Source organism: Hemicordylus capensis, chromosome 6 (genome assembly GCF_027244095.1).
Source record: "Hemicordylus capensis ecotype Gifberg chromosome 6, rHemCap1.1.pri, whole genome shotgun sequence".
Classification (NCBI taxonomy): domain Eukaryota; kingdom Metazoa; phylum Chordata; class Lepidosauria; order Squamata; family Cordylidae; genus Hemicordylus; species Hemicordylus capensis.
Genome location: NC_069662.1, coordinates 29,967,435 through 29,992,178, shown reverse-complemented (window position 1 = coordinate 29,992,178; position 24,744 = coordinate 29,967,435). Strand labels below are relative to the sequence as shown.

At 40.5% G+C, this 24,744-nt stretch overlaps 1 protein-coding gene across 1 annotated transcript; it reads left to right on the top strand.

The window, feature by feature from the left end:
* The first annotated feature begins 23,057 nt into the window (after positions 1-23,057).
* On the top strand, positions 23,058-23,996 carry LOC128331726 (olfactory receptor 1020-like). Its single transcript, XM_053265512.1, has one exon. It carries the CDS (start codon positions 23,058-23,060, stop codon positions 23,994-23,996), a length of 939 nt encoding a protein of 312 aa, XP_053121487.1.
* Positions 23,997-24,744: the final 748 nt, after the last annotated feature.

Sequence of the window (24,744 nt, the reverse complement as noted above, 5' to 3'; positions counted from 1 at the left end):
ATGCAGACAGAAATCATATGGTTTAACCCCTGACCTATAGCATATGCATCATGCACCACACAGATACCTCAATGCATATGGTGGCTCCAGTGACACATCCCCCGTCCCCCAACTACAGAACTGGCCTTTTGGCAACGATGGTGCCTATGATGTTTTCATAGGTGATACCAGCAGTATTGGTTCACCAGACATATAGTGGGCTTGGTGCACATCATCGGCTTTGACAACCACTGCAGAGAGGCCCAGGAGTCAGACATATCCATTTTTAATATGTTGTGGTTCCCCTATGTTATGTTGTGAGGCTGGCACCATATCTGGATGGGACGTTTCACTATGGGCATTCTGGAACATCCACAAATAGCCCATCCCGTTGATGTAGCTTTATAGCACACTGAGTCAGCACTCATGACTTTGCACTGTTCTGTACTCAGAATTGACACAGATGATCTCCTAGCTAGGCAGAATATTTACAAACACACATAGGAGTGTATTGCACAAAGAGGCACATAAATATGCTTGGTTTATACAGTATGCTCCACAGAAGCTCTCAGGCACTGTCATGGGGTCTGTCATTTGGATTCAAATGTCAGTGATAACATATGGAATTTATTTCTATTGGGTTTTTTAAATTCTTTGTCTAATTTCTCTACTGCTTTCACACAGAAACATGTATGCAATTTAAAGACCTGTTCAGACATTCGGTTGTATGAATGTACAACTGTTTGTACATGCATATATGTTTTTGTGTGAATGATTGTATCTATATTCATTATAAAAGTGAACCTGGGTACAGGATCCTCAAAAGGAAGATACAGATAGGATGTGTACTGCTGTGCCTGTGTTCAACATGCTATAGACCTGTTCAGAAATTATGTTGTACAAGTGTACAGATTCTGTACATTCATACATGTTTTGGTGTGCATGTCTGTACATGTGTTCATTCTAAAAGTGAATCTGGGTACAGCCCTTCAAATGCAAGATACTGGTACAAAGTGTAATGCTGTACCTGTGTTCAACGTATCATGTGAATAATTATACCAGTGTACACTGTATCCTTCACATCATATGGGTTGTATAATGGAGTCTTCTTCTCCTTCCTATGCTTCCAAGGATTTTCCTCCTTCCTCCACATGACTGTGTATGTTTGTGGCATGTGAGGCTAGGCTAAAAGGTTTTATTAGATCTAAAAAGCTCCCCTATGGGGAGCCCCAGCCCAGGGCATAAACCCCAGGAAATCAACCTCTTACTGAATCCACCAGTCAGCCACAGCCATTGGGTGTCCTCACTAAGACTTGCTCAAAAGGTCTTTTTGTCTCTTCTGTTCTTTGCCACTGGATCCTAGTAAACATCAAACCCCAATCACCCTTCCTTTTAAGCAGCCTCCAACAGCACAGGGAGCTGCCTCCACCTCCTCCACTCACATTTAGTTCAGCCTGTACAATCACATTTTATTGGCAAGCAAGCAGCTGTTTGCCTATACTATCAAGAAAACTATTCCTTCTCCCCCCTCCCCCCTCTCCTTCCAGGAGCTCTCTCGGAGTCCACTTCTGGAGGCCCCCCAGCCTTCTTTCTGGTTCTCTTCCACAGGAGCTTTCACCAATCTCTTCCTCCATCCCCTCACAAACTCTTTGGGTTTCCTTCTCCATCTATCCCCCTTTCTCATACTGACCCCTTGCCCCCGGCCTTTGTCTGATTCTTTCAGGGAATCTTCTCTGCTAAAAAGATCAACCACCACTGCATCCTTTCCCTGTCCCGATTGATTATATGTGTATTCATAGTCACAGTACAGGTAAAGCATTTAACCTTGCCATGTGTATCCACCCAAGTGTCCAAGACATGTGGGAGTCTCCTCTTCAGTACTATAGTCAAGCCTTTCTACTGTATTCAACACAAGATGCTTTTATTTGGACATATAAACCTGTGGTTGTGACTTTCTGGGAAACTGCTTTTGGCGGGGATCTACAAGGTCCCACAGGGGCTCTACAGCACCCCTTCATAACACTTTGATATTAGAAGACTGTAGAATTTTTATTTATTTTAGGGGTGTGCATTTTGGAATTTTCTTGTTTCGATTTGTATCCGAATCGAAACATCCCCGTTTTGTTTTGTACCCAAATTTTCTGAATCTGAATCAGCCCTGTTTTGTTTTGTAGCCAAATTTTCTGAATCCGAATCCAAATCGATTTGGATTTTTAAAAAGGGTCCCAGGGCAAAAAGAGTGGGTGGTGGTAGTGTCCAATGGGTGGAAGCTACCACCCAAATTTCAAAGGAATTAGGCAAAGGGCTGTTTTTTTTGTGATTTTTTTTTAAGTTTACACATCTTTAAGAATTTTCCCATAGGGCTGGTCAGTAATTGGTTTCAGTACCATCAGTTAAATGAAGTTTTTAAGAAGGATTTCAAACTTGGATTTGAGGATCAAATGTCAAGATTTGAGAAGGAGCTATGTGAAAATGATGAAAAAATAGTGTCCAAGATGTATAGGCTGTTGCTTTTGGAGAAGACAAGAGATGAAGTGGTTAAAATGACTATGATAAAATGGGCTCAAGATGTGGGTCATAATATAGATATGGCAGCTTGGGGAAAATTATGGAAAACTAATTTAAAGCTCACTGCATGTTACACTTCAAAAGAAAATTATTATAAGATGATGTACAGGTGGTATTTGACACCTAAAAAACTGGCGATAATGTATAAAAATGTTTCAAACAAATGTTGGAAATGTGGACATTGTGAAGGAACTTTTTTTCATATGTGGTGGTCTTGTAGGAAGGCAAAGGCTTTTTGGGACATGATATATAATGAGTTTTTTTAAAAAAATTAAATGACATTTCCTAAGAGCCCAGAATCCTTCCTGCTGGGAATAACGCAAGGAGAGTTTTCCACAAGAAATTTAACATTCTTCATGTATGCAACCACGGCGGCCAGAATAGTATATGCACAGAAATGGAAGGACAATTAACTGCCCTCAAAAGAAGATTGGCTGATAAAAATTTTGGAATATGCGGAGATGGCAAAACTTACAGTACTGATAAGAGATCAAAATTTGGAAGGTTTTTAAGATGATTGGAAACCATTCTTACTGTACCTAAAGAACTATTTTCCTAATATTGATTTTTCAACAGGGTTTGAAATTTAGTAACATTAGCAGGTTGAGTAGACTAAAATCAAGTTTAGTAAGGTATAGGATATATGTTTTGAATTATTATAGCAAGGGTTAATTGTATAGTTAGTGATTCACGCTGATTGGTGAGCTGGAAGTCAATTTTTGTTTAATGTTTGATGTAATGAGATTTTCAAGATATTGTTAAAATCAATAAAAATTTAAAGCAAAAAAAAAAAGAATTTTCCCATAGGGAATAATGGGGATTCCAGCAAATGTATCACTTCAAATCAAGGGGAAAGGGATGACCCAGAGCAGAGTGTGGTGGGTGGTAGTGCCCAATGGGGGCAAGGAAACTTCCAGAATTATTTCAAAGGAATTGGGCAAAGGGCTGATCTTTTGTGATTTGTTGAAGTTTTCGTGTCTTTAAGATTTCTCCCATGAGGAATAATGGAGGTTTCAGCAGCCCCATAATTCCACTTGGGGGGCACTGGGGTTGCCCAGAGCGAGGGGTTGTGTAGTGCACATAGGGTGCCAACCACCCCCATACCCACAAGCCTGTGGGGTACTGGGTTTTGTTGTTTCTGAGGTGTTCATTGTAGATTCTCTGGTAGCATATGAGATTTTCAGCGAAAAACAAGAATCCACTCTCATATGCTACCAGAGAATCGACACTCAGAACACCACAGAAATAGCAGAACCCAGCACCCCATAGGTTAGCAACCCTTCCACTGGCCAATGTGGGGTCAGTAAAGAGTGGGAAGAAGCAAAAGAGCCAATGGGGAACAAGGAGGGAATCGTCAGCAGGTCAGCCCATGATTTAGGTCACTGATCAGAAGGCTGGAAGGGTGGGAAATTCAAAGAGATGTCAAACACAAAATGGAGACTGACTCAGAGATCACCACAAAATGGAGGTCCGAAACAACAAAACGTTTTGTAGCCGAAACAGGGACATTTTGTTTTGTATAAAAAACTTTTGGATCTGGAAAATGGTAGTCATGTGCATGGACCGGTTCGGAGGCCATTCTAAAGGCCTCCAGACCGGTCCGGTCACGGGGTGGTATTGGTTCGGGTGGGGAGTTCTAATTTTAAAAGGGGGGGCTTTACTCACCCCTTCCAGCAAAGTCACGTATTTTATGTAGTAATCGGGCGGCAGGGTGCTGCCCGCTTCAATCTCCGCTGTGCGGGCTCCTTTGTAGACATAATCGGGCGGCAGGATCGCTCCCAGTCCCTGCCGCCCTCTTCAAGCTAAGCAAGCCCCCCTCGGCTGGCGGCCGCCCCCTGCAGCTATCAAGGGGTCCCCCCTCCCCGCCGCCCCCTTCTTGTCAAATAGCCCCCCATTACAAGAGGACGGCAGGAGAACTCTCTGCCGTCCCCTTCCCCTTTGCCGGCTTGGCTTGAAATGGCTTCTAGGAAGCCTTTCGTGCGCGTGCGCAAAAGGCTTGCTAGAAGCCATTTCAAGCCAAGCCGGCAAAGCGAGCGGGCGGCAGGGAGTTCTCCCGCCGCCCGCTCGCTAAAGTTAATGTTAAAGTAAAGTTTACAAGAGGACGGCAGGAGAACTCTCTGCCGTCCCCTTCCCCTTTGCCGGCTTGGCTTGAAATGGCTTCTTTTTGCGTGCGCAAAAGGCTTCCTAGAACCACCGACTCAGTGCAGGAACCTCCTTTGGCGTGACAGATGACCATCCAGCCTCTGTTTAAAAACATTGAAAGAAGAGCCCACCATTACACAAGGCAGACTATTTTATTGCCAATCAGCTCTTACAGTTAGGAAACCTTCCTAACTTCTAGTGTAAATCTGTTTCTCTGTAATTTCAGTCCAATGGTTTTGGCCCAGCACTTGGGAGCCAAAGAGAATCAGTCCACTTCTTCTCTATAGCAGCCCTTCAGGTCTTTGAAGACTGCCATCATCTCACCTCTTCTTGAGACTAAACATACCCAGCTCTTTCAATTGTTCCCCATAGGCCTATATTTTCAGACCTCTCGCCATCTTTGTTGCCCTCCTCTGAACTTGCTCAAGTTTATCAATGTCCTTCTTAAAATGTTCCCAGAACTGAACACAGGGGCTGACATCCAACTAAACTTGCTAGTGGAAGCCCTATTGGAATGTAGTAGTCTTTCAGAGTAACCCTTGTATAATATTATTGAGTAATTGAGTCAGAGCATCCACCAGTAATGCAAGTGACAACTGACCAGCACATAATAGAATGGAATTATTAGGTCGAGCGATCTGGACACTATACCTCTATTAAAATAGCAAACAATTGCTTGGCTTTCTTAGCAGCTGGCTGTGAAACTTCTGGCTGTGAAGAAAACCAAACCAAGTGTCCTCACTTTGTGGGGAAAGATGTACTTGACAATATATTTCTTTTTGAAATCTCTCAAATAATGCCTGTGGCTCTGTATGGTTTATACTTATGTGCTGTTTATATACTTCAGAAAACTGAAATGCAAATCATAATCCTCAACATCTTGAAGAGGGGGGGGGTGTTTAAGCTATCTATATGATATTGTAATTAATCTCCTAGGGAAATAAGAAAGAAATACAACACAAATTATTCTTGCCTTCTGAATCATGTTATATTTTAAATATAAACATTGTTTAGAGCTAGAATTTGATGACCAAATTTCAGAGAGGTATAGCTTAAACTGAGCTTTTCATCTCCTGGGAATTATCTGAAAGAAAAGATGTGTTCATCTATGTGATATTTTATTTCTGTGAAGAGAAATCAGAGCAAAAATAAGGTACATAGGTTAGCATTCTAAGGATTATCATGGCTTTCAATCAAAACAGTGGGTTTTGTTTAGTTATCTAGCTGCTTGGTGATGTAGAAACAAGTTTAATTCAACTGATTCTCTATGAACATTGTGCATTTTTCTGCAACCTTAGCTGAGAGCATGACATTTACAATAACGTTGAGCAAGTTATCTAATTCTTACAATGACAATAAAGGACTGCAAAAACATTTTAAGTGTTGGATGTAATAGAGTAGTCAAGTAATGATGCAGTTTCACCTAAAATGTCACTCACATATTAAGATGATGTATCATTTTGAATCACAATGGTGTGATCCTGGATTATTGATTGGATCACACCATTATGATGCAAAATGATGCATCACCTGCATTAAGATCTTCAGTTGCCTTCATACCAATAAAGACTCAAGGCAGGATTTCTTGGAGGTAAGGGCTATTACTTTATTAATTCAAATCCAATCAATATTGCTGGGAGAATGAGCTCTATACCCCTCTACAGTGTGAACACTAAATGTTTTGGAGACCAGGTGTCATCCCTATTGGAGAATCCTATCCCAGCTCAAAGCAGCCTCATGAACTTAAGGCTGAACACTGCTCCTCTTAGCTGACCCATAAAGTTAAGGTATCAGGAAGAAGCATCACTCTTTCAGACCACACAGCTTTTAAGGTCGATGTCTCAAGCCACACAGCCTCCAATGCCAAGATAAGCTCCAGGCCAATAAGCTCCTTTTGGGAATTGCTGGAAATCTCCTTCATGCAAAACCATGTGCCTTAGGGTGCTCACCAATATGTTTGGCCTAACATCCTCCAATCCACACTTCTCATCCTTCTTGAGGAGAAGTTCATCAGCAGCTGATGAGGGGGAGAATCACAGAAAAATTCTGATGTGTGCACTCGTATACAAAGTGGTAGAGCATCCGCTTTGCATGCAGAAGGTCCCCAGTTCATTCCCTGGTATCCCCTGCCTGAAACTTGGAGAACCTCTGCCAGTCATTGTGGATAATAATGAGTTAGATGGACCAATGGTTTGACTGTCTTGTCTGGTATAAAGCACCTTCCTATGTTCCTATGTGTTTTGTCATCAAACACAGTGCTGAATGGGACGTTCAAACAAAGGACACAGACTTTACATTTACACATCCTTTCTTCTTATGAGATGTTCCCTGTTGTTCAGCTCAGGCCTCATCACAATAATGTAACATTGAGGGGGAAAGATGCAACCCAACAACCCAGCACTGGAGGCTAAAATAGAAAAGATTTCCACAGCATCGCCAGGGCCAGACGGGCTCCCAATTATATATTATAAAACCTTTAGTGAAGTATTGTCCCAACCATTACAATGGACAATGAATGATATTATGATGAAGGGTTGGTTTCCTGAGTCTGGATTACATTAAAAAGAATGGATTACATTAAAAGAATGGATTACATTAAAAAATCAGATTGCTGGATTTGGAAGGATTTGATTTAAGATTCGGGTGGCATGCATATTTATTTTATGACAAGGTAAAAGTAAATAAAGAATTTTTAAATCATTATGTTAGAAAAAGTCTATATATGATATGGACAAAAAATAAATTTTTGTTAGAAGCAAAAATCCCACTTTGGGTATCTCCATTGGAAGTTATATCTAGAAAACAGAAAAATATGCAACAATCTTGGCCCACGTATCGACAATTGCTTGTCCCTCAAGGTGTAAAATATGAACTTAAACAGTTAGAACATATGCAGGATTGGAATATCTCTTGGTTCCAATACCATCAAATCAATGCTTTATTTAAGCAAGACTGTAAAAAGGGTTTTAACCTACTAAAGTCAGAATTTGAACTACAGTTGTGCGATAAGGAAGAAAAACTCATATCCAAGAGGTATGGCCTATTACTACTGGAAGACACAAGAACGGGGGTAGTAAAAACCTCAATGATTAAATGGGCCCAGAAACTTGGTTATAATATTGATTTGGAAAAATGGGAAAAACTTTGGATAAAAGATATAAAATTTACTGCTTGCTCTAATTTAAAGGAAAATATTTTGAAAATGATGTATAGATGGCATCTTACGCCCCAAAAGCTGGCCGTATTCTACAAGAATATGTCAAATAAATGTTGGAAATGTAAGAAAGAAGAGGGTTCCTATATACATTTATGGTGGGCATGCAATAAATCGAGAGGTTATTGGGACTTAATATATAACGAGCTTTAAAAAGTATTCAAAATGACTTTTCCCAAGAGTCCAGAATCAATACTATTAGGTATTGATAACAATGCTCTCCCGAGGAAATATTGGAACCTCTTCATGTACTTAACAGCGGCAGCAAGACTGACATTTGCGCGCAAATGGAAAGACAGTCAATGCCCGTCTAAGGAGGATTGGATTCTTAAAGTACTAGAATTGGCAGAAATGGCAAAATTAACATCACTACTAAGAAATAAATTTGAAGATTTTAAAAAAGAATGGGACCCTCTTCTTGTCTATTTAAAAATACATCATAAAATGGATTTTTGTCAGGCTTTTGTGGGCTAACAACAAATGTTTCAAAAACACCCCAAAGCTGTTTTCAATATGAACTATTGGGGAGATATTGTTTAATCTATAGGCAAGATCCGGTTATTGTTAACAACACTTGTTCCAATGATGAGATGGAAGTCTTTATTATGTGTGTTTGTGAGTGCTTGTATCATTTGTGTTTGTCCTTTTGTGTTGTGAAAATTGAATAAAAAGTATAAGGCTGAAAAGATTTCCACAGCTACCATGTATTTCCCCTTAGTGCTTAGGTGGGTAGGAACAAAAGAGAGCCAAACACTACAAAAGACCAACATGCTGAAAGTGATGAACTTGGCTTCATTGAAGCTGTCAGGTAGCTTCCTTCCAAGGAATGAAACAAACAATGGGCTGGAAGCCCATATAGGCCAGGACAAAATAAAGCAAAATTACATACCCTTCATTACATTCCAGTATAATCTTGTCAATCACTGAGTGTATGTCGACATCTGGGTATGGGGGAGAGGTTGCCAGCCACACAGCACATATCCCTGCTTGAATAAGGGTTCAGGAAAGAACAATGAAATTGGCCAGTCTTTTCCTCACCCACTTCCTCATCATACTTCCTGATTTGGTAGACATGGAAGCTAGTACCACTGTGATGGTTTTTGCCAGCACACAAGAAACAGCCACAGTGAACATGATGCCAAAAGCAGTTTGTCAGAGAAGACACATCACTTTTTCAGGATGGCCAATGAAGAGCAATGCACAGATAAAGCAGAGCAGGAAGGAGATGAGGAGAGTGTAGATGAGGTTCCGGTTGTTGGCTTTGTCTATGGGAGTGTTGCGGTTCTTTATGAATATTCCTAGCACCAAAGTTGTGATGAAAGAAAAGGAAAAAGCAAAACTGGCTAAAGTGATCCCCAAAAGTTCTTCATAAGATAAGAAGCTTTTATGCTTTGGTATACATAGATTCTTGTTTCTGTTTGGATAGCTTTTCCCCCCTGTGCATTCATGACAGTCATTAATGTCTGAAAGAGGGGAAAAATTGAAGCTTCAGTCTCAGCAATTAGTTCTGATAAGAACTAATTTGCCTACTTTTCCCCCACTACAATCTTACTATAATCTTAATTGGTAATTACCATCTTCACAAGTTAGCCCACTTGCACCTCAAACATTCACACATCCACAACCTTGAATTGAGGTGGATGACATCATAATAAACTATGCTGTTGAGGTGCCCCTATGTGTCACTATAACTATATGAAATTTGGTCCAAATCAGTTAGATGGTTCAGAGGTTAGCCCACTTACACCTAAAACATTCATGTGTCTGCCATCTTGAACTGGGTTGGGTGACATCATCACAAAATGTGCTGTTGAGGTGCCCCAATGTGTCCATACAATGGTACCAAATGTGGTTCAAATTGATAAGCTGGTTCCCAAGTTAGCCCACTTGTATCTCAAATGTTCACACATCTACCATCTTGAATTGGTGGATGTGTTGGTGGACCCTAATCCTAACCCATCTTGAACTGGTGTGAATGACCTCATCACAAACTGCACCATCGAGGTGTCCCTATGTGTTGCCACAATTTTATCAAATTTGGTTCAAATCAATGAGGTGGTTCACCAGTTAGCCCACTTGTGCCTCAAATGTTCATGCATCTGCCATCTTGAACTGGGGTGGATGAAATCATCGCAAACTATGCCATTGAGGTGTCACTATGTGTACCCACAGCTGCACAAAATTTGGTTCTAATTGGTCTAGGTATTGCAAAATTGTGGCATGTGAGGCTAGGCTAAAAGGCTAAAAAATATATATAAACAAACCGATGATCTGCATTCATTTAGTCCCTATGAAATATAAATGTGTCACTGCCACACCACACTCTGATGAACAAGATAAACAGATTATCACCCAACTGACGCTTCCAAACCTTATCACTCTGGATAGCCTCACACAGTGCTTTTGTGTGGATGTTAAATTATATAGGAAACAACTCTTAACCCTGAGGAACTACTCAAGACTAATCCACCAAAACTTCCATAGGACCAAGAATAAAACCACCACAAAAAGGTTCCCCAACTCCTATCCTGGAAAGGCAGACTGGAAAAATGCCATGGTGAGTGGAACATAAAGCCTATGTAAGGTACAGTATCAACAAGATCACACTCCCTTTGTCTTCTATCCTGTGAACAGGACTCTGAAAGGATAACAGTGTGGATACCAGGAGGACCACCCTCAGAAGGAATTATATATTTCTTACCCTTCTGGTTTGAAATTTTCCCTTCTGGACAGGGGATGCAATCATAGCAGCAAAATGGCTCCCCCCCTCCTTCACTTTTGTGCTAGAACCAGGATGAAAACTTTTACTACACAAAGAAACAGACCATGCCTAATCCATGAATAAATGAAGATAATTATTTTCTTGAAAATAATGTACTCAGAATCCTTATGATTTGTGGACCCTTTTCATATATTATTGAGGAGAAATGAGATCCACTATTCTGTGACTTCATCCAGTGGCCTTAGGGCCAATATCAGAAATGGCAGTATTATGTACAGTAGGTATGGCTAATTTTCCAACCAGGTGTCACTTGATTGGAAAGGGAGGGTGATAATCAGGTAGAAATGACCTGCATGATAGTACCCACCCACAGTGTTTCAAAATGTAAAAAATTACCATGACTGTGTGGGATGAAGTCATGGAAAGCTAGGATTCCGCACTAACTCAGTAAAGCATGAATGATTCATATAAAGGAACCATGAACTGGTTCAAGTGAACCAGTTTGGCAACATGTGATTTGGTTCAAATTCGATCCAAATTTGAACCGAACCATGATTCTAATCGTTATAGGTGTAGACATGTCACGGCATCGCCAAGGCCTTCATTGCAACCCTACCAAGTGCTAGTCTGCGGCATATTTCTTGACTGCTGGATCCTTTACTGTTGACAGTCGATCCTAACAGGCAGGAGCTTCAATGTCTTTATTGTCGATTCTGAGGCTGGTTGCTGTACCCATTGTCATTAGTTTAGTCTTCTTTACATTTAGTTGTAGTCCCATTTTTTCACTGTGCTGCTTGACTTTCATGACTAGAGCTTGCAGATCATTCGCATTCTCAGCTATCAGAGTGGTGTTATCAGCATAGCGCAGGTCATTGATGTTTCTTCCTCCAGCTTTAAAACCATGCTCATCTTCTTCCAGTCCAGCTTCTCTCAGTATATGTTCAGCATATAAATTGAACAAAGAAGTATACAGCTTTGTCTTACTCCTTTGCCAATCTGGAACCACCTGGAACCAGTCTGTTTCACCATGTTCCATCTGGACTGTGGCTTCCTGTCCTGTGTATAGATTTCTCATGAGAACAGTGAGATGTTCTGGGATGCCCACTTTCTTAAGGATATTCCACAACTTGACATGTTTGATGCAACTGAAGGCTTTTCTTTAGTAAATAAAGCATATATCGATTTATTTTTGGTATTATTTGGCTTTCTTAATTATCCAGCATGCATCAGCAATGATGTCTCCTGTTCCTCTGTCTTTTCTGAAACCATCTTGAACATCCGGCATTTTGCTTTCCACGTAGGGCTCTAATCTGCGTTGGATGATCCTGAGTATTATTTTGCTAGCCTATGAAATTAAGGATGTTGTGCGATGGTTTGCTCAATTTGTTGTCTCTTTTCTTTGGTATGAGTATATAGACTGACTTCTTCCAATCTGTTGGCCACTGTGTCATTCTCCAAATTTGCTGGCATAGTTTGGTTAGAGCCTTGACTGATTCTTCTTCTGTTGCCTGCCATATTTCTGTAGCTATTCCATCAATTCCTGCATCCTTCTGATTTGGTAATGACCAGAGTGCTGATCTAACTTCATCTTCCCATACTAGAGGTTTTTGCAAGTATGGAATCTCTTCTAGAGTATCTTGGATGTTGACGTTCCTGCTGTACAGATTTTCAGTATACTCCTTCCATCTCTGATCTTCTCTGCATCAGTTACTATCTGTCCTTTGGCATCCCTTAACATACCAATTCGAGGTTGGAACCTCTCTCTGCATTCAGAGATCTTTTGGAAAACTTGCCTTGTTTTTCTGCATCTATTTCCATCCTCAAGGTGTTTATAGATGTCATTGTAGTACTGCTCTTTGTCTCTTCTTTCTGAAATTCCCTTTTAATTTCCTTCCTGAGGTCTTTATCTTTCTTGACTTTGGCTTCTCTCCTCTTCTTGGCAATTTCCACCATCTGTTCTGACATCCATTTTGCTTTTAATCAGTTAGAGATGTGCAAATAGATTCAAATTTGAATCAATTCCACTTGAATCTGATGATCTGATTTATTTGAATTTGACATGAATCAAATTGATTCAAATTCGATTGGAAAGCCCTCTGGTGCCTTTTTGAAACCATTCATGCAGCCTTATTCATTTAAAAAAAAGCTGCCAAAACATGGTCAAATTATTCAAATTTGAATTTGAATTTTCAAGTTAGATTCAAATTCAATTTGAATTCAAAATGAATTTTCTGAATTAGATTTGAATTTGAACCAAATTGAAAAATTTGATTCATGCACATCACTATAATAAGTTTCCTCCAAGACTGCCTGGTGCTGTGAGAGGACAATATTAAATGCTTTGACTTCATCATGCCTAAAATCAATCAATCTATTTATTACAGCCATAGGCCATACAGAGAACATACAAAGATTAAAACAAGATTACAAACACAATATGCCAACAGTAATATAATACATAATAATCAGGACAAAACAATAGCTCCTATGAATTAGACTTTAAACAAGATCTTAGTCTAATAGCGATATAAAAGAATTTTGCTACTACCTTAGTAACCTCATTATTTTGATCCTCAAGACAGAAATTCAAATAAAGAGGAGTCAGCTCTTCCTGGAAATTGCTCTAACAGAGGGAATATGAGTTCTTGCCTAGTAGATCATGCCTAAGACATTCTGTGTACTCTGTCACAATTGCAATATTCAGGTCATATACCTTCTTAAAAGGGGGAATTCCTTCAAGTGTTCTCTGAGTATTATTGTAGCTTTCTCTGCTTTTTAAATATGTTTTAAAAATGAATTTGGAAAAAAATCAAAGGTACTTTGAATGGCATTCTATTAAATCATGTCTTTCATCCACACATTAGGTTCAACACTCATACAATGAATGTACAATATGCACAAATACAGATCTGCACACAAATACAGATCTGCAGAGAGAATGCAGGTATCTCATCTCATTTTATTGTTACAGTCACAGACCTGTACAATATAAACAGTACATTAAGTAAAAGATTAAAGGAGCTTAAAATACATTTATATCTAAAATGGAAAAAGTTAAGACAACAGTAATGAATGCAGGTATAAAAGGACATTTCCTATCTGCACCATGCATTTGAAGAGCCTGTGTCCAGACTAATACACACAAACACAAGTACAAGTGTACAGACAACTGTAGACTCGTACAGCATAATGTCCAAATCGCTTATATCCTGGACATATGGCATTCTGAGCTGTCTAAAAGTCACACCAAGTTAAGGTTTCATACTGCTTTAGGGCTAGGTACGCATTACATTGTGTGCATGGACAATCTGTGAACAGTGTACACAAATCATTGTATGCACATACAGTTATTCATCTACAACATTATTCCTGATATATAAACTACATTTGAAGGGTCCAGTGCAGTGTTCCCTCTAAGGTATGCATATGTGTGGGGGCTCATACATTTTTTGATGTCCACTCTGTTTAGATCCCACTCATGTTGAATCAGAAAGGCCCCACTCTGAATGCATGTGTGCACGCACTGCCTTGATACTGCCACCCTGAACAAAAACCACACACAGAAGAAAACAATTAAAGAGAACACTGGTCCAATGCCTGGAATCACCTTTTAATTTGTTTTTGTTATTATTTATATACAGCATTTCAAAATAAAGCTGGTTGCCTTTTTAAAAACAACCATGACGAAAACAACAATACATTATGTCTCAGTTCTTTCTGTCCCCCTAAATGACAGCGAGCCACCATTGTTTTTTCCTATTTTTTTCCTTCCTGAATGATGGAGATGCAGAGCGGGGGGAAATCATGTGCAGCAAGCTGATGAAGAATGATCCTCATGACAAAATTCAACATAATCCCCCCATATTCTCCCCTTGAAGATAATGGTAACCTCTAGGTTGACTATTGCAATGCGCTCTATGTGGGGCTGCCTTTGTGTGTAGTTTGGAAACTTCATTTGGTCCAAAAGACAGCAGCTAGATTGGTCTCCAATGTTAAACTTGTTTTAAAACTACTGCTTTGGCTGCCAATAGGTTTCCAGACAAAATACAAAGTGCTGATAATTACCTTTTATGCCCTAAATGGCTTAGGACCAGGTTACCTCGGTGGGCAACTTATTCCGCATGATCCCCACCACACATTAAGGTCATCGAGAGAGGTCCGTCTCCAAATGCCACCAGCATTTTTGGCAGTGACTTAGGAATAGGCCTTTTCTGTAGTTACTCCTGGGCTGTAGGAATGCACTCCCTATAGACATTCATAGATTAACAGCTTTACCAGCCTTTAAAAGAACCCTTAAGACGCATTTTTTTAGCATGGCTTTTAGTAATCTTTGAATGTTTATTGTTTTGAATTGCTGTTACAACAGTTTGTTTTATTTTGTCTTTATTGTATATATTTGTGTGAATCTCCTAGAGCCTTTGGAGTCAGGCATTATATAAATTAATTAATTGCATAAATTAAATAAAAAGTCATTTATGATAATATCAGGGAGGGGATATTCTGCCCAAACCAGACACATGCATTTTTCATTGTTATTATTTATCTACTCTAGATATCAACAAAGATAGCTAGCAATAAAGAAAAGCACAGTGAGTGTATGAACAATGTCAACCACAGAAATTCAGCTATGGAAAGCAAACAGGGGGATGAGCTACTTGTCTTGCGGTGGGGGGGGGGTGCTTGCTACCCTTGGGTGCCCCACAGCTGCTGCTTTTGCTCCCCAAGCAGTCAATAAAGTGGCAAAGAGATGGGGAGGTGCCAAGTGCATATAAAGTCATATGTTGTGAAGCATTAACTACATGTTATTGGGGGTGCAAGGAGAAGATGCTTTATGTCAATTAAATATTAAGGTAAGGTATGGTCCTTCTCTATTCAAAGCAATCTCTCAGAACCATTAAAACAAAAAAAGCAAATAAGGTTTTCAGTTACTATGGAGGAAGTGTTAGTAAAGCTACACAGATATGCAAGATCCAATATGCAAGATATTTTGATAACGTTTTGAGCTTGGTATTCCATGGTAGCATTAATTGTCCTATTGACTGCAATAAGTCAGAGAAGATAGGTCTAAATAATCCTTTTGGCTTCTAAAGTTTACTGCCTACTACTGAGCTATTCTTTCAGAAAATTCCATCTTGAATTCTCATATGTAACAAGTTTCACTATCTATAGGGATCAAGCTATTACCGGTAAGTAGCACACCATTCCCTCAGGCACACCTCACTTGAATCTTAGCCTAACCTGTTTGGTATTTGAGTAGAACTGGGGCTTCAAGGAGACAGAGGCACAACTGCTTCTGCTGAGCTTGGGGTGGGTGATTTAAGATGACTCCTTTTTATTGAGATATTTTCCAGGATGGGACTCCAGAATTGTTTACTGCCTCCAATGAAGCACCAAGCAGGTAAGATTATCAGTAAGTACAGTATGTATGATTAGAATTATGTATTATCGATGTAGCATTTTAAACATGGGGAATGATTGAGTATTCCTTTACCTCATCTGTCCTCAGAAGGACAGGTTGTCTTTTATTTGAGTTTTGAAGATGAGACAAATGAAGTTTTCAACTAAGGAGTTTCTCATGGCCATTCAGTGGAATGGCAAGATCTGGTCTGAAACCAGTTTTCTTCAGTCTAACAGCCAATTCACATATGGATGTCTTTCTTGTGATGATTGTAATATTATGTGGTGACTTGTGTGTGTAAATAAGTAAGAACATAAGAACAACCCTGGTGGATGTGACCAAAGATCTACCAAGTCTCTCATCTTGTTTCCATCAGTGGTCAATCAGATACCCGTTTGATGTCCAGAAGTAGGAGAAGAAGGCATACCACCTCTCCCACAGTTGTTCCCATGCAACTGCTATTCAGAGAGATATTGCCGGTGAATATGCAATAGCATATAGCCATCGTAAATAGTAGTCACCCATGAATTTGTCTGATCCCCTGTTAAAGACATATGAATATGAAAGACATCCCCTGTTAAAGACATCCCCTGTTAAAGACATATAAATAAGTGGCCATCACCCCATCAGTGAACAGCATTGATTAATTATGTACCATGTGAAGTAACTCCTTTTGGCCATCCTACCAGTCAGTTTGGCCCTACCAGTCAGTTTCACTGGGTTGTCTCCTGGTTATAGTGTTTAAAGAGAAGGAGAAAAACTTATGTCTATTCACTTTCTCCACACCATGCATACGTTTATAAGCCTCTATCCATATCTCCACTTAGTCACGCTCTTGGCATGCTCAGAGTTTATGCACCAGAATGGGGAAGAAAACCAGGACTATAACACATTATCTGCATGAGCTTTCCAGCATGGACCATAAACAGACTGGTGAGAGAGAGAGTCAACATCCTATAAAGAACTATAAGCTTTATTGAAAAGAAAAAATATAATTGAAACGGCAGTGTCTGAGTAAAGGCAATGCAGTTAATAATCAATATTCTAAGCAAAATTATTCTAATCCAATGCTGAGTGTATGTGAGTTGTTTCCTAGTCTAACAAGACCCAAAATAAATCCTTAAATCAACAGCTAATTCAAACAGACAAACCAAAATCTGAAAGAATGGATGGGGCAGGGGGACAGGGGAGAAACGCTGGGAACACAAAAGTGGAGAGCTGATGGGAAGGAGGGAAGATAGACAGAGCAGTTCAATTAACGCAGCTAGCTGGAAGGTTGGAAAAGGGAGGGGGTGAGGGAGGAAGTAAAGACAGAGAGGAATAGAGAGAAGGCAGGGGCGTAACTACCGTTAGGCAAGGGGAGGCAGTTGTCTTGGGGCCCCACTGCCTCAAGGGGCCCCCCAGAGGCACATCACATGACTCCCCACCCGCCTATGTTGCACCCCCTATGAATTATGTTGAGTCTCTTGGAGATCGGCAGGAGCAGAGAGTAAAAAAACTAGATTCAATGTGAACTAGATTTTCACCGTATTCATAATGGGGATGTGAGTGTGAGTGCACTATATATTGTGAAGTGTGTTTGTGTGTATATATCAGCGAGGGGCCCATTTTAAAATCTTTTCTCTGGGCCCCCTCCAACCTTGCTACGCCCCTGAGAGAAGGGGAGTTAAAATGAGCAGTTTCAGTCACACAGTGCCTGTCTGCTGGCTAAGAGCAGTGGGTGGGAGAAGTTAGCAAAGCCAGAGCTGGACTCCAGGAGACAAAAGAGCTCATAATTACCCTGTCTAAGTGAATGGAGGCAGGCACAAACATCCTCATAGGCAGGCCTATCAAGCTGGCTGGTTAGCAGTCATTTTGGATCTCATCCAGACCAAGGTACCATAAGGATCTTGTTCTGTATGCTAGATTATGCAGTAAAATTCATTAACCAGACTCTCCTATGCAACTGAACTGTGCACAAGGCTCAGGAGCTAGGCAGACTGTCAGATGGAAAGCAACTTGCTTGTTTCTTCCATGCCCGTGGCCCCCTCTTATAGGGTTTGTTTTAAAAGGTGTTTCTGCCCCTATTAGGGATGTGCAAACAGGTTTGACCCCGAATCAGTTTGAAGTTGAACTGTTTTGGTTTGATGATTCGGGGTTGAACCGATCCCCCACTGTTCAATCCAACCTTGGACCGAAACACACAGACACCCCCGACGGTTCGGAAGGTTCATGATATTTTTAGTGGATTTATTTAACCTTCCCCCCTTCAGGGGAGTTCCTTGGGGTGGCGTGGGCTTCCACAGGGGTTCCCCCTTCCCCCACCGGCCTCCGTTCTCATCCCCTCCAGCTGTTTCAGATGGTTTTTCAGCCCATCCAGGCGTCCGTAATTTGGCGCGGCGCCCAAAATGGGGCCGCCGCCCATGAGGCCTGGCATGGCTGAGAGACTGGCCCAAAGTCATCCAGTGAGTTTCATGACTGAATGGGGATTTGAACCTGGATCTCTAGAGTCCTAGTCCAATACTCTAAAAGTACACCATGCTGGCTTTCTAGAAAGTATACCCTACCCACATTCTAAGCTTCTGGTGAATTAACCATACACATGATTTAAATGGTAAAATTTAAAGGTCTACACTCTTATAGCATTATTATCCTAGTCTAAAGTATATTAACCTCCCCAGCCCCATGCTGAACAGTCTCTGAAAGCTAGCTCAAATAGAAAAGTTCTTGCATTACTTCTGAAGGAAGCTTGAGGTAGTGGGAGGCACTGAAAAAGGTCCTGGAGGAACTGGGTCTGACCATTCAGGATTTTTCTGGATATGTCTCTCCTACCCTACGCTGAAACAGGCACTGGCAACAGAAAATGTTTCAAGAGAATGGAAAGTAGTACAACATTCATATGTCCTTCTACTTGGTTTTTAGTCAAACAGGTTTTGAAGCACTATACACATTTGCATAACTGACAAGATATTATATTGGCTCAGTAATCTATCTATCTGATCTTCTCACCATGATTCAGATAAGACACTTTCTTCCCTCTCCTTGTAAATGGGGAGCAAGCCAAAGAACATGTTATGTGGGAGATTTGTGATGGGCTGATATTTTCATCTGTACTGAAAAATAAAATGAGGGAGGACTTTGAATTTTATAAGAGCTGAAGTACTGGGGAGGGACATATTTTGCTATTCTGCCACCCCACCCCTGGAATTTTTCCTGATCTACATTAGAAACTGAAGCTACTGCCAGTACAGGGGAGAGAATACTGTTAAAATGAAGCAAAAACACTCCCTCCTCAAAATGTTCCTTACCAATCAAATTCAGAGAATCCTACTTCTGCTTTAAAGTAAAAATTAAAATCTTAGGAAATCTGGCCACAGAAATCAAATATAACATGCAGTTTGGTTGAAAGTATCTTAGCTATGCTTAGGTTTGTGGTGGTAGTGGTGGGGGAATATTGCAGCACGTGAGGTAAACCACTCAATGCTGCCTTGCCCCACAAACCTGACTCATGTCCATTCTGACTTGGATGATAAGGTTTTTGCAGAACCATAACTGGATGTTACCAATGCACCATCTGGTCTTGTGAGACTGGATGGTTTTCAGACTATGTTGCCTGAGGAGGTGGAAGACTGAGGTCTAACATGTGCAGGTTCAAACCTTGCCTTCATGGTTGATGAAAGATGCTAAGGACGGACTGTTTCCATGTGTGGTAGAATGGTGAATGCCTCCATAAGGCAGAGGGTGGTGTTCCCACAACTGAAGGGGGCAGTCAATAGGCCCTCCCTTTAAAAACACTCATTGGACCCAGATGATTTAAATAACTTCCAAGCAATTTATAACCTCCCCTTCTTGGGCAAGGTGCTGGAGAGAGTGGTGGTGTCCCTTCTGTAGTTGATGTGTTGTAATTTTATTGATGCCCAAGGTGTCGAGATGGTGTTCACATTCTTTGGGTACTGCACCAAGGGCACCAACAACTATTGGCACCACTATTATTTTCTTTTTCCAGAGCCGCTCAATTTCTATCTGAAGGTCCTTGTATTTAGTTATTTTCTCCATTGTTTTTTGTCGACTCGTCTATTCCTGGGATTGCAATATCATTAATCGGAACCCAATTCTTCTCAATGACTTGCAGATCAGGCATGTTGTGCACTAAATGCTTATCAGTTTGTATTCAAAAATCCCAAAGGAATTTTGCCTCTTCATTTTCTGTGATCTTCTCAATCAGATGAATACACCAATTCTTGCTTGCTGGCAATTTATAATTCTAGCGAAAGTTCCAGTGGATCACTGCAGCAACTTTGTTGAGTCTTTCCTTATAATCTATATTATTATTATTATTATTATTATTTAAATTGTTGTTGTTGTTAGGCTTTTACAATCTTTTATATATAAATTGATGGACTTTTTATTTATTTTTAAAAACTGGGTTTGTTTTATTTGATTTTATTCTATGTTGTTTTATTTGTTTTAAATTTTATATTATATTAGATAGATAGATAGATAGATAGATAGATAGATAGATAGATAGATAGGGTTAGGGTCATATATAAAGCAGTATGGTACTGGAGGGGGAAAATATAATATCAGGCGTTATATATATATAATATCAAAGCATTTTGTCACTGCCTTCAGCCTAACCCACACTCCACCTCTCTCCCCACTCCGCAAAAGTATAGATATTTTCAGCCACAGATAGAAGTAAAAGGAAGTTCCTGATTCATCTCCAAGTACATGATGGGTGCACATATTGCACCTGCATGTCTAGGATTTTTCGATCTAATTCCTGGCCGGTTGCACTGACACATTAAACAAGAGAGTGTGTAATCATGGCCATGTTTGCACAGGAACTTTACTGCTGGAGCAAACCTGCTTGTAACACTGGAATTACATCTACCATGATAGATTAGTGTTATACATTTTATAAGGTTTTTATAAGGTTTTGAATTGTTTTATTTTTAACTGTTTTATTGTATTTTAAAATTGATTGATTTTAACTGTTTTATGATATTTGTGAACCGCCCTGAGCTATTCTGTAAGGGCGGTCTAAAAATCGAATAAATAATAAATAAATAATAAAGGCAAGGAAGCTGGCCTGTGTTTTCATGTACTGACATTTGCAGAAAACACTTTGGAAAGTTCACTTGACTTAAAGAAATTCATTTTGGCTTTCCTTGAACATTCTCAGATGTTACTTTTGGAGGAGCAGTGGAATTCCCTTTGAATCAAATTTCTGGGAAATTTTGGTGCTGAACCTGGTTAAAAAAAATAAATTTAAATTTTTAATATGTTTTTATTTATTGAGATTTTTATCTGTTTTATTAATTTTAATTGTTTCATTTTGTTTTTATATTATGTTTTAACTGTACACCGCCTGGAAATTTCTATATCAGGCAGTGTGGAAATATGATGAATGAATGAATGAATAATTCATTCACTGAATGAATGAACAACCCCTGCTAACTTGGCAAAGAGGCACCTTTTAACGTGGTGATTCTCTTTTTTGAGCAGGGGGAGAGTAATTGGCCCTATCCACCCCCAGCACAGTACCTCCAGTGACTGTTGCTGGTGTCTATCTGATGTTTCTTTTTAGACTGTGAGCCCTTTGGAGACAGGGATCCATCTGATTTATTTATTATTTCTCTGTGTAAACCTCCCTGAGCCATTTTTGGAAGGGTGGTATAGAAATCGAATAAACAATAAATTAATAAACAAACAAACAAACAAACAACAACTAATATTACACTTTTCAACAAAAGTTTCCAAAGTGGTTTACATAGAGAAATAATAGATAAATAAATAAAATGGATCCCTGTCCCCAAAGGGCTCACAAACTGAAAACAAACATAAGATAGACACCAACAACAGTCGCTGGAGGTACTGTGCTGGGGGTGGATAGGGCCAGGTACTCTCCCCCTGCTAAATAAAGAGAATCGCCATGTTTAAAAGGTGCCTCTTTGTCCAATTAGCAGCAAAGATTAATGCAGCAGCTCCCAGCTTACTGACCAATCTATAGCCATTCTATTGTTGAAAGAGAGCTGAGTTGCCAGGAGCTTCTACAAACAGTCCTGATAGCAAACACAATCAGGACTGGAAGACAACATGGGGGACATGCGCCTTTAACCTTGGTTTAATAAAACAAATAAAGTAAAATAAAAACCCTTCAAGGTCATTCACATGACCAAAATCCCTGGTGGCTACAGAGGACTGGGAGAGGGGGAGGCAGGAGTATACGTACCTTTCCACACACAAGTAAGGGGCTGTCTAAACTCCACTGTGCCATTGGCACAGCTGAGATGTTCTGAAGGTTATCTGGAGGAGGATGTCCTCCAGTGTCCCACAATGCATTGCATGGGCAGCGAAGATGCTGCCCACATAAATGCAGCAGCTCCCAGCTTCTTGGCCAATCTATAGCTGCCATTCTATTTTTGAAAGAGATCTGGGTTGGGGGGAGCTGCTACAAACAACCCTGATAGCACATACCTTCAAGACTGAGAGGTATCATGGGGGCTGTGTGGCTTTAACCTTGGTTAAAACCTAGGTAAAAAGTTTGGGAGACCCTGATCTGGAGAAGCAGGGTAGGAGTGGATCCCGTGACTAACCACAAGCCTTACTACCCACATTTCCCCACTACAGCCTTCTTTGGCTGGTAATGGAAATGACTTTTTTGGTGCTTGTGGTAGGAATAAAAAATATTACATTGTAAGAGGACATGGAGCTTGAGTGAAAGAGGTAAATCCTCAGAAACAGACAAACCTCTGTTTAAATCTCAAGGTAATGGGATCACACTCTTCAGAACTGGAACTGATGGAAGGAAGGGCTTGATTTCCCTTTGGGAAACTGAAGGAATAGAAGATATGTTACATTAGTAGCTGATAATACAGGAAGAAGGAAAAGCCGGATAAGGTGAAAGAAGACATATTTCCAAGTATTACGGTGTGGTGCTTTGAAAGTATTTGAACTTACATTTCTGTAGCTAAGCTTTGTATTTCAGGCCCACCTTTTTGGAAGAAGAAAAATAAGAGCTGAAAATTTTTCCACCTCGTATTCCCTCACAGATGGAATCACAACATCAGGCGGTGCAAAATAGCACAGCTGTCACTGAATTTATACTCCTGGGACTCTCCAGCAACCCTCGGGTCCAGCTCATACTCTTTGGTCTCTTCCTCCTCATCTACTTGGTGGCGCTAAGTGGGAATACACTTATCTTTCTCATCATCTGTATAGATAGCAGACTTCACAACCCCATGTACTTCTTCCTGAGTAATCTCTCTCTGGTGGACATTGGGTACACATCTTCCACTGTTCCCAAGATGCTGATGAATTATCTCTCTCAAGACAAGCATATCTCCCTCACTGGTTGCTTGTCCCAGATGTATTTCTTCATCTCCTTTGGTGGCATTGAGTGTCTTCTGCTGGGTGTCATGGCATATGACCGATATGCTGCCATTTGCCATCCACTACATTATCATGTACTCATGAACCGCAAAGTATGTATCTGGCTAGCAGCAGCTGCTTGGGTTTTGGGCTTGGCTAACTCTGGTGTGCACTCTGGCCTGATGTCCCTCTTGTCCTTCTGCCGGGACAATATAATCCAACACTTTTTTTGTGACATCCCACCTCTATTCCAGCTCTCTTGCTCTGACACTCAGGTCAATCAAATAACTACCTTTGTGGTGGGAGGAGGAGTGATCATGGGTTCATTTTTAGTAACCCTGGTGTCATATGCCTATATAGTCCAGGCCATCCTCAGGATCCGCACCAAGGAAGGGCGGCTCAAGGCCTTTTCTACATGTGCTTCTCACTTGACTGTAGTCAACATATACTTTGGCACTATCATCTTCACATACATCCGCCCCAACTCATCGTACTCCCAGGAGCAAGATAGGGTCTTGCCGGTGCTATATGGAATTCTTACACCTATGCTTAATCCAATCATCTACAGCTTGAGGAACAAGGATGTTAAAGGGGCACTCAGGAAAGCCATGGGTTCCTAAGAGGAGAAAACAGTAGCTTCGGGTGATCCAAAAGCCCTGTTTGGACCTTACCAAAAAAAAGAAGGGAATGCTGAACATGCTTACAGCACTGAAGGAAGTTTGGAAGTCTCCCCCAATTCACTGAAAACTGTAGCCTGAGATGGTTACAGAGCTGAAAATTTTAACCTGAAAGGGTTCATCCAGGCTGCTGATCATGCAAGCAACCACCATAATGGTTATAGTGTTCCCTCTCAGATGAAGAATATTATAGCATTGTTCATCTGGAGAGGGGACTCCATACCAATTATGGTAGGAATTCCATAGTCGGCGGCCCTTTTCTGAATGTACTTCTCACTCAGCTGCCTGTAGTTAACTTATACTTTGGTAGCATCATCTTCACATACACCCTCCCCAGCTACATTTACTCCCAGGAGCAAGACCCAGCCATGGCCGTGCTTTATGGAATGCTCACACCTATGTTTAATCCCATCATCTACAGCTTGAGAAACAAAGATGTGCATGGGACACTCCAGAAAGTGATCGGAGAAAGTACTAGATTTGCACTGCCCAAACAATTGTGGCGTTCCTGCTTGGGTATTCTGCATGGAATACCCAAGCTTAGTACAGAATAAATCTACTAACTAAATATGCTTCTGCATGCCTAGTGAAACTTTTATCAGATTGGAAATGGAGATTTCCCAGTTCTAGGTTTCCTTGGATGATGTGGATTACTGGTATCCATTTCATTCTGGCAGCAGGCCTGGTTATG

Bases quoted from the DNA above. Each gene is read 5' to 3' on its own strand.
- LOC128331726 (XM_053265512.1), top strand. From the start codon at position 23,058: ATGGAATCACAACATCAGGCGGTGCAAAATAGCACAGCTGTCACTGAA.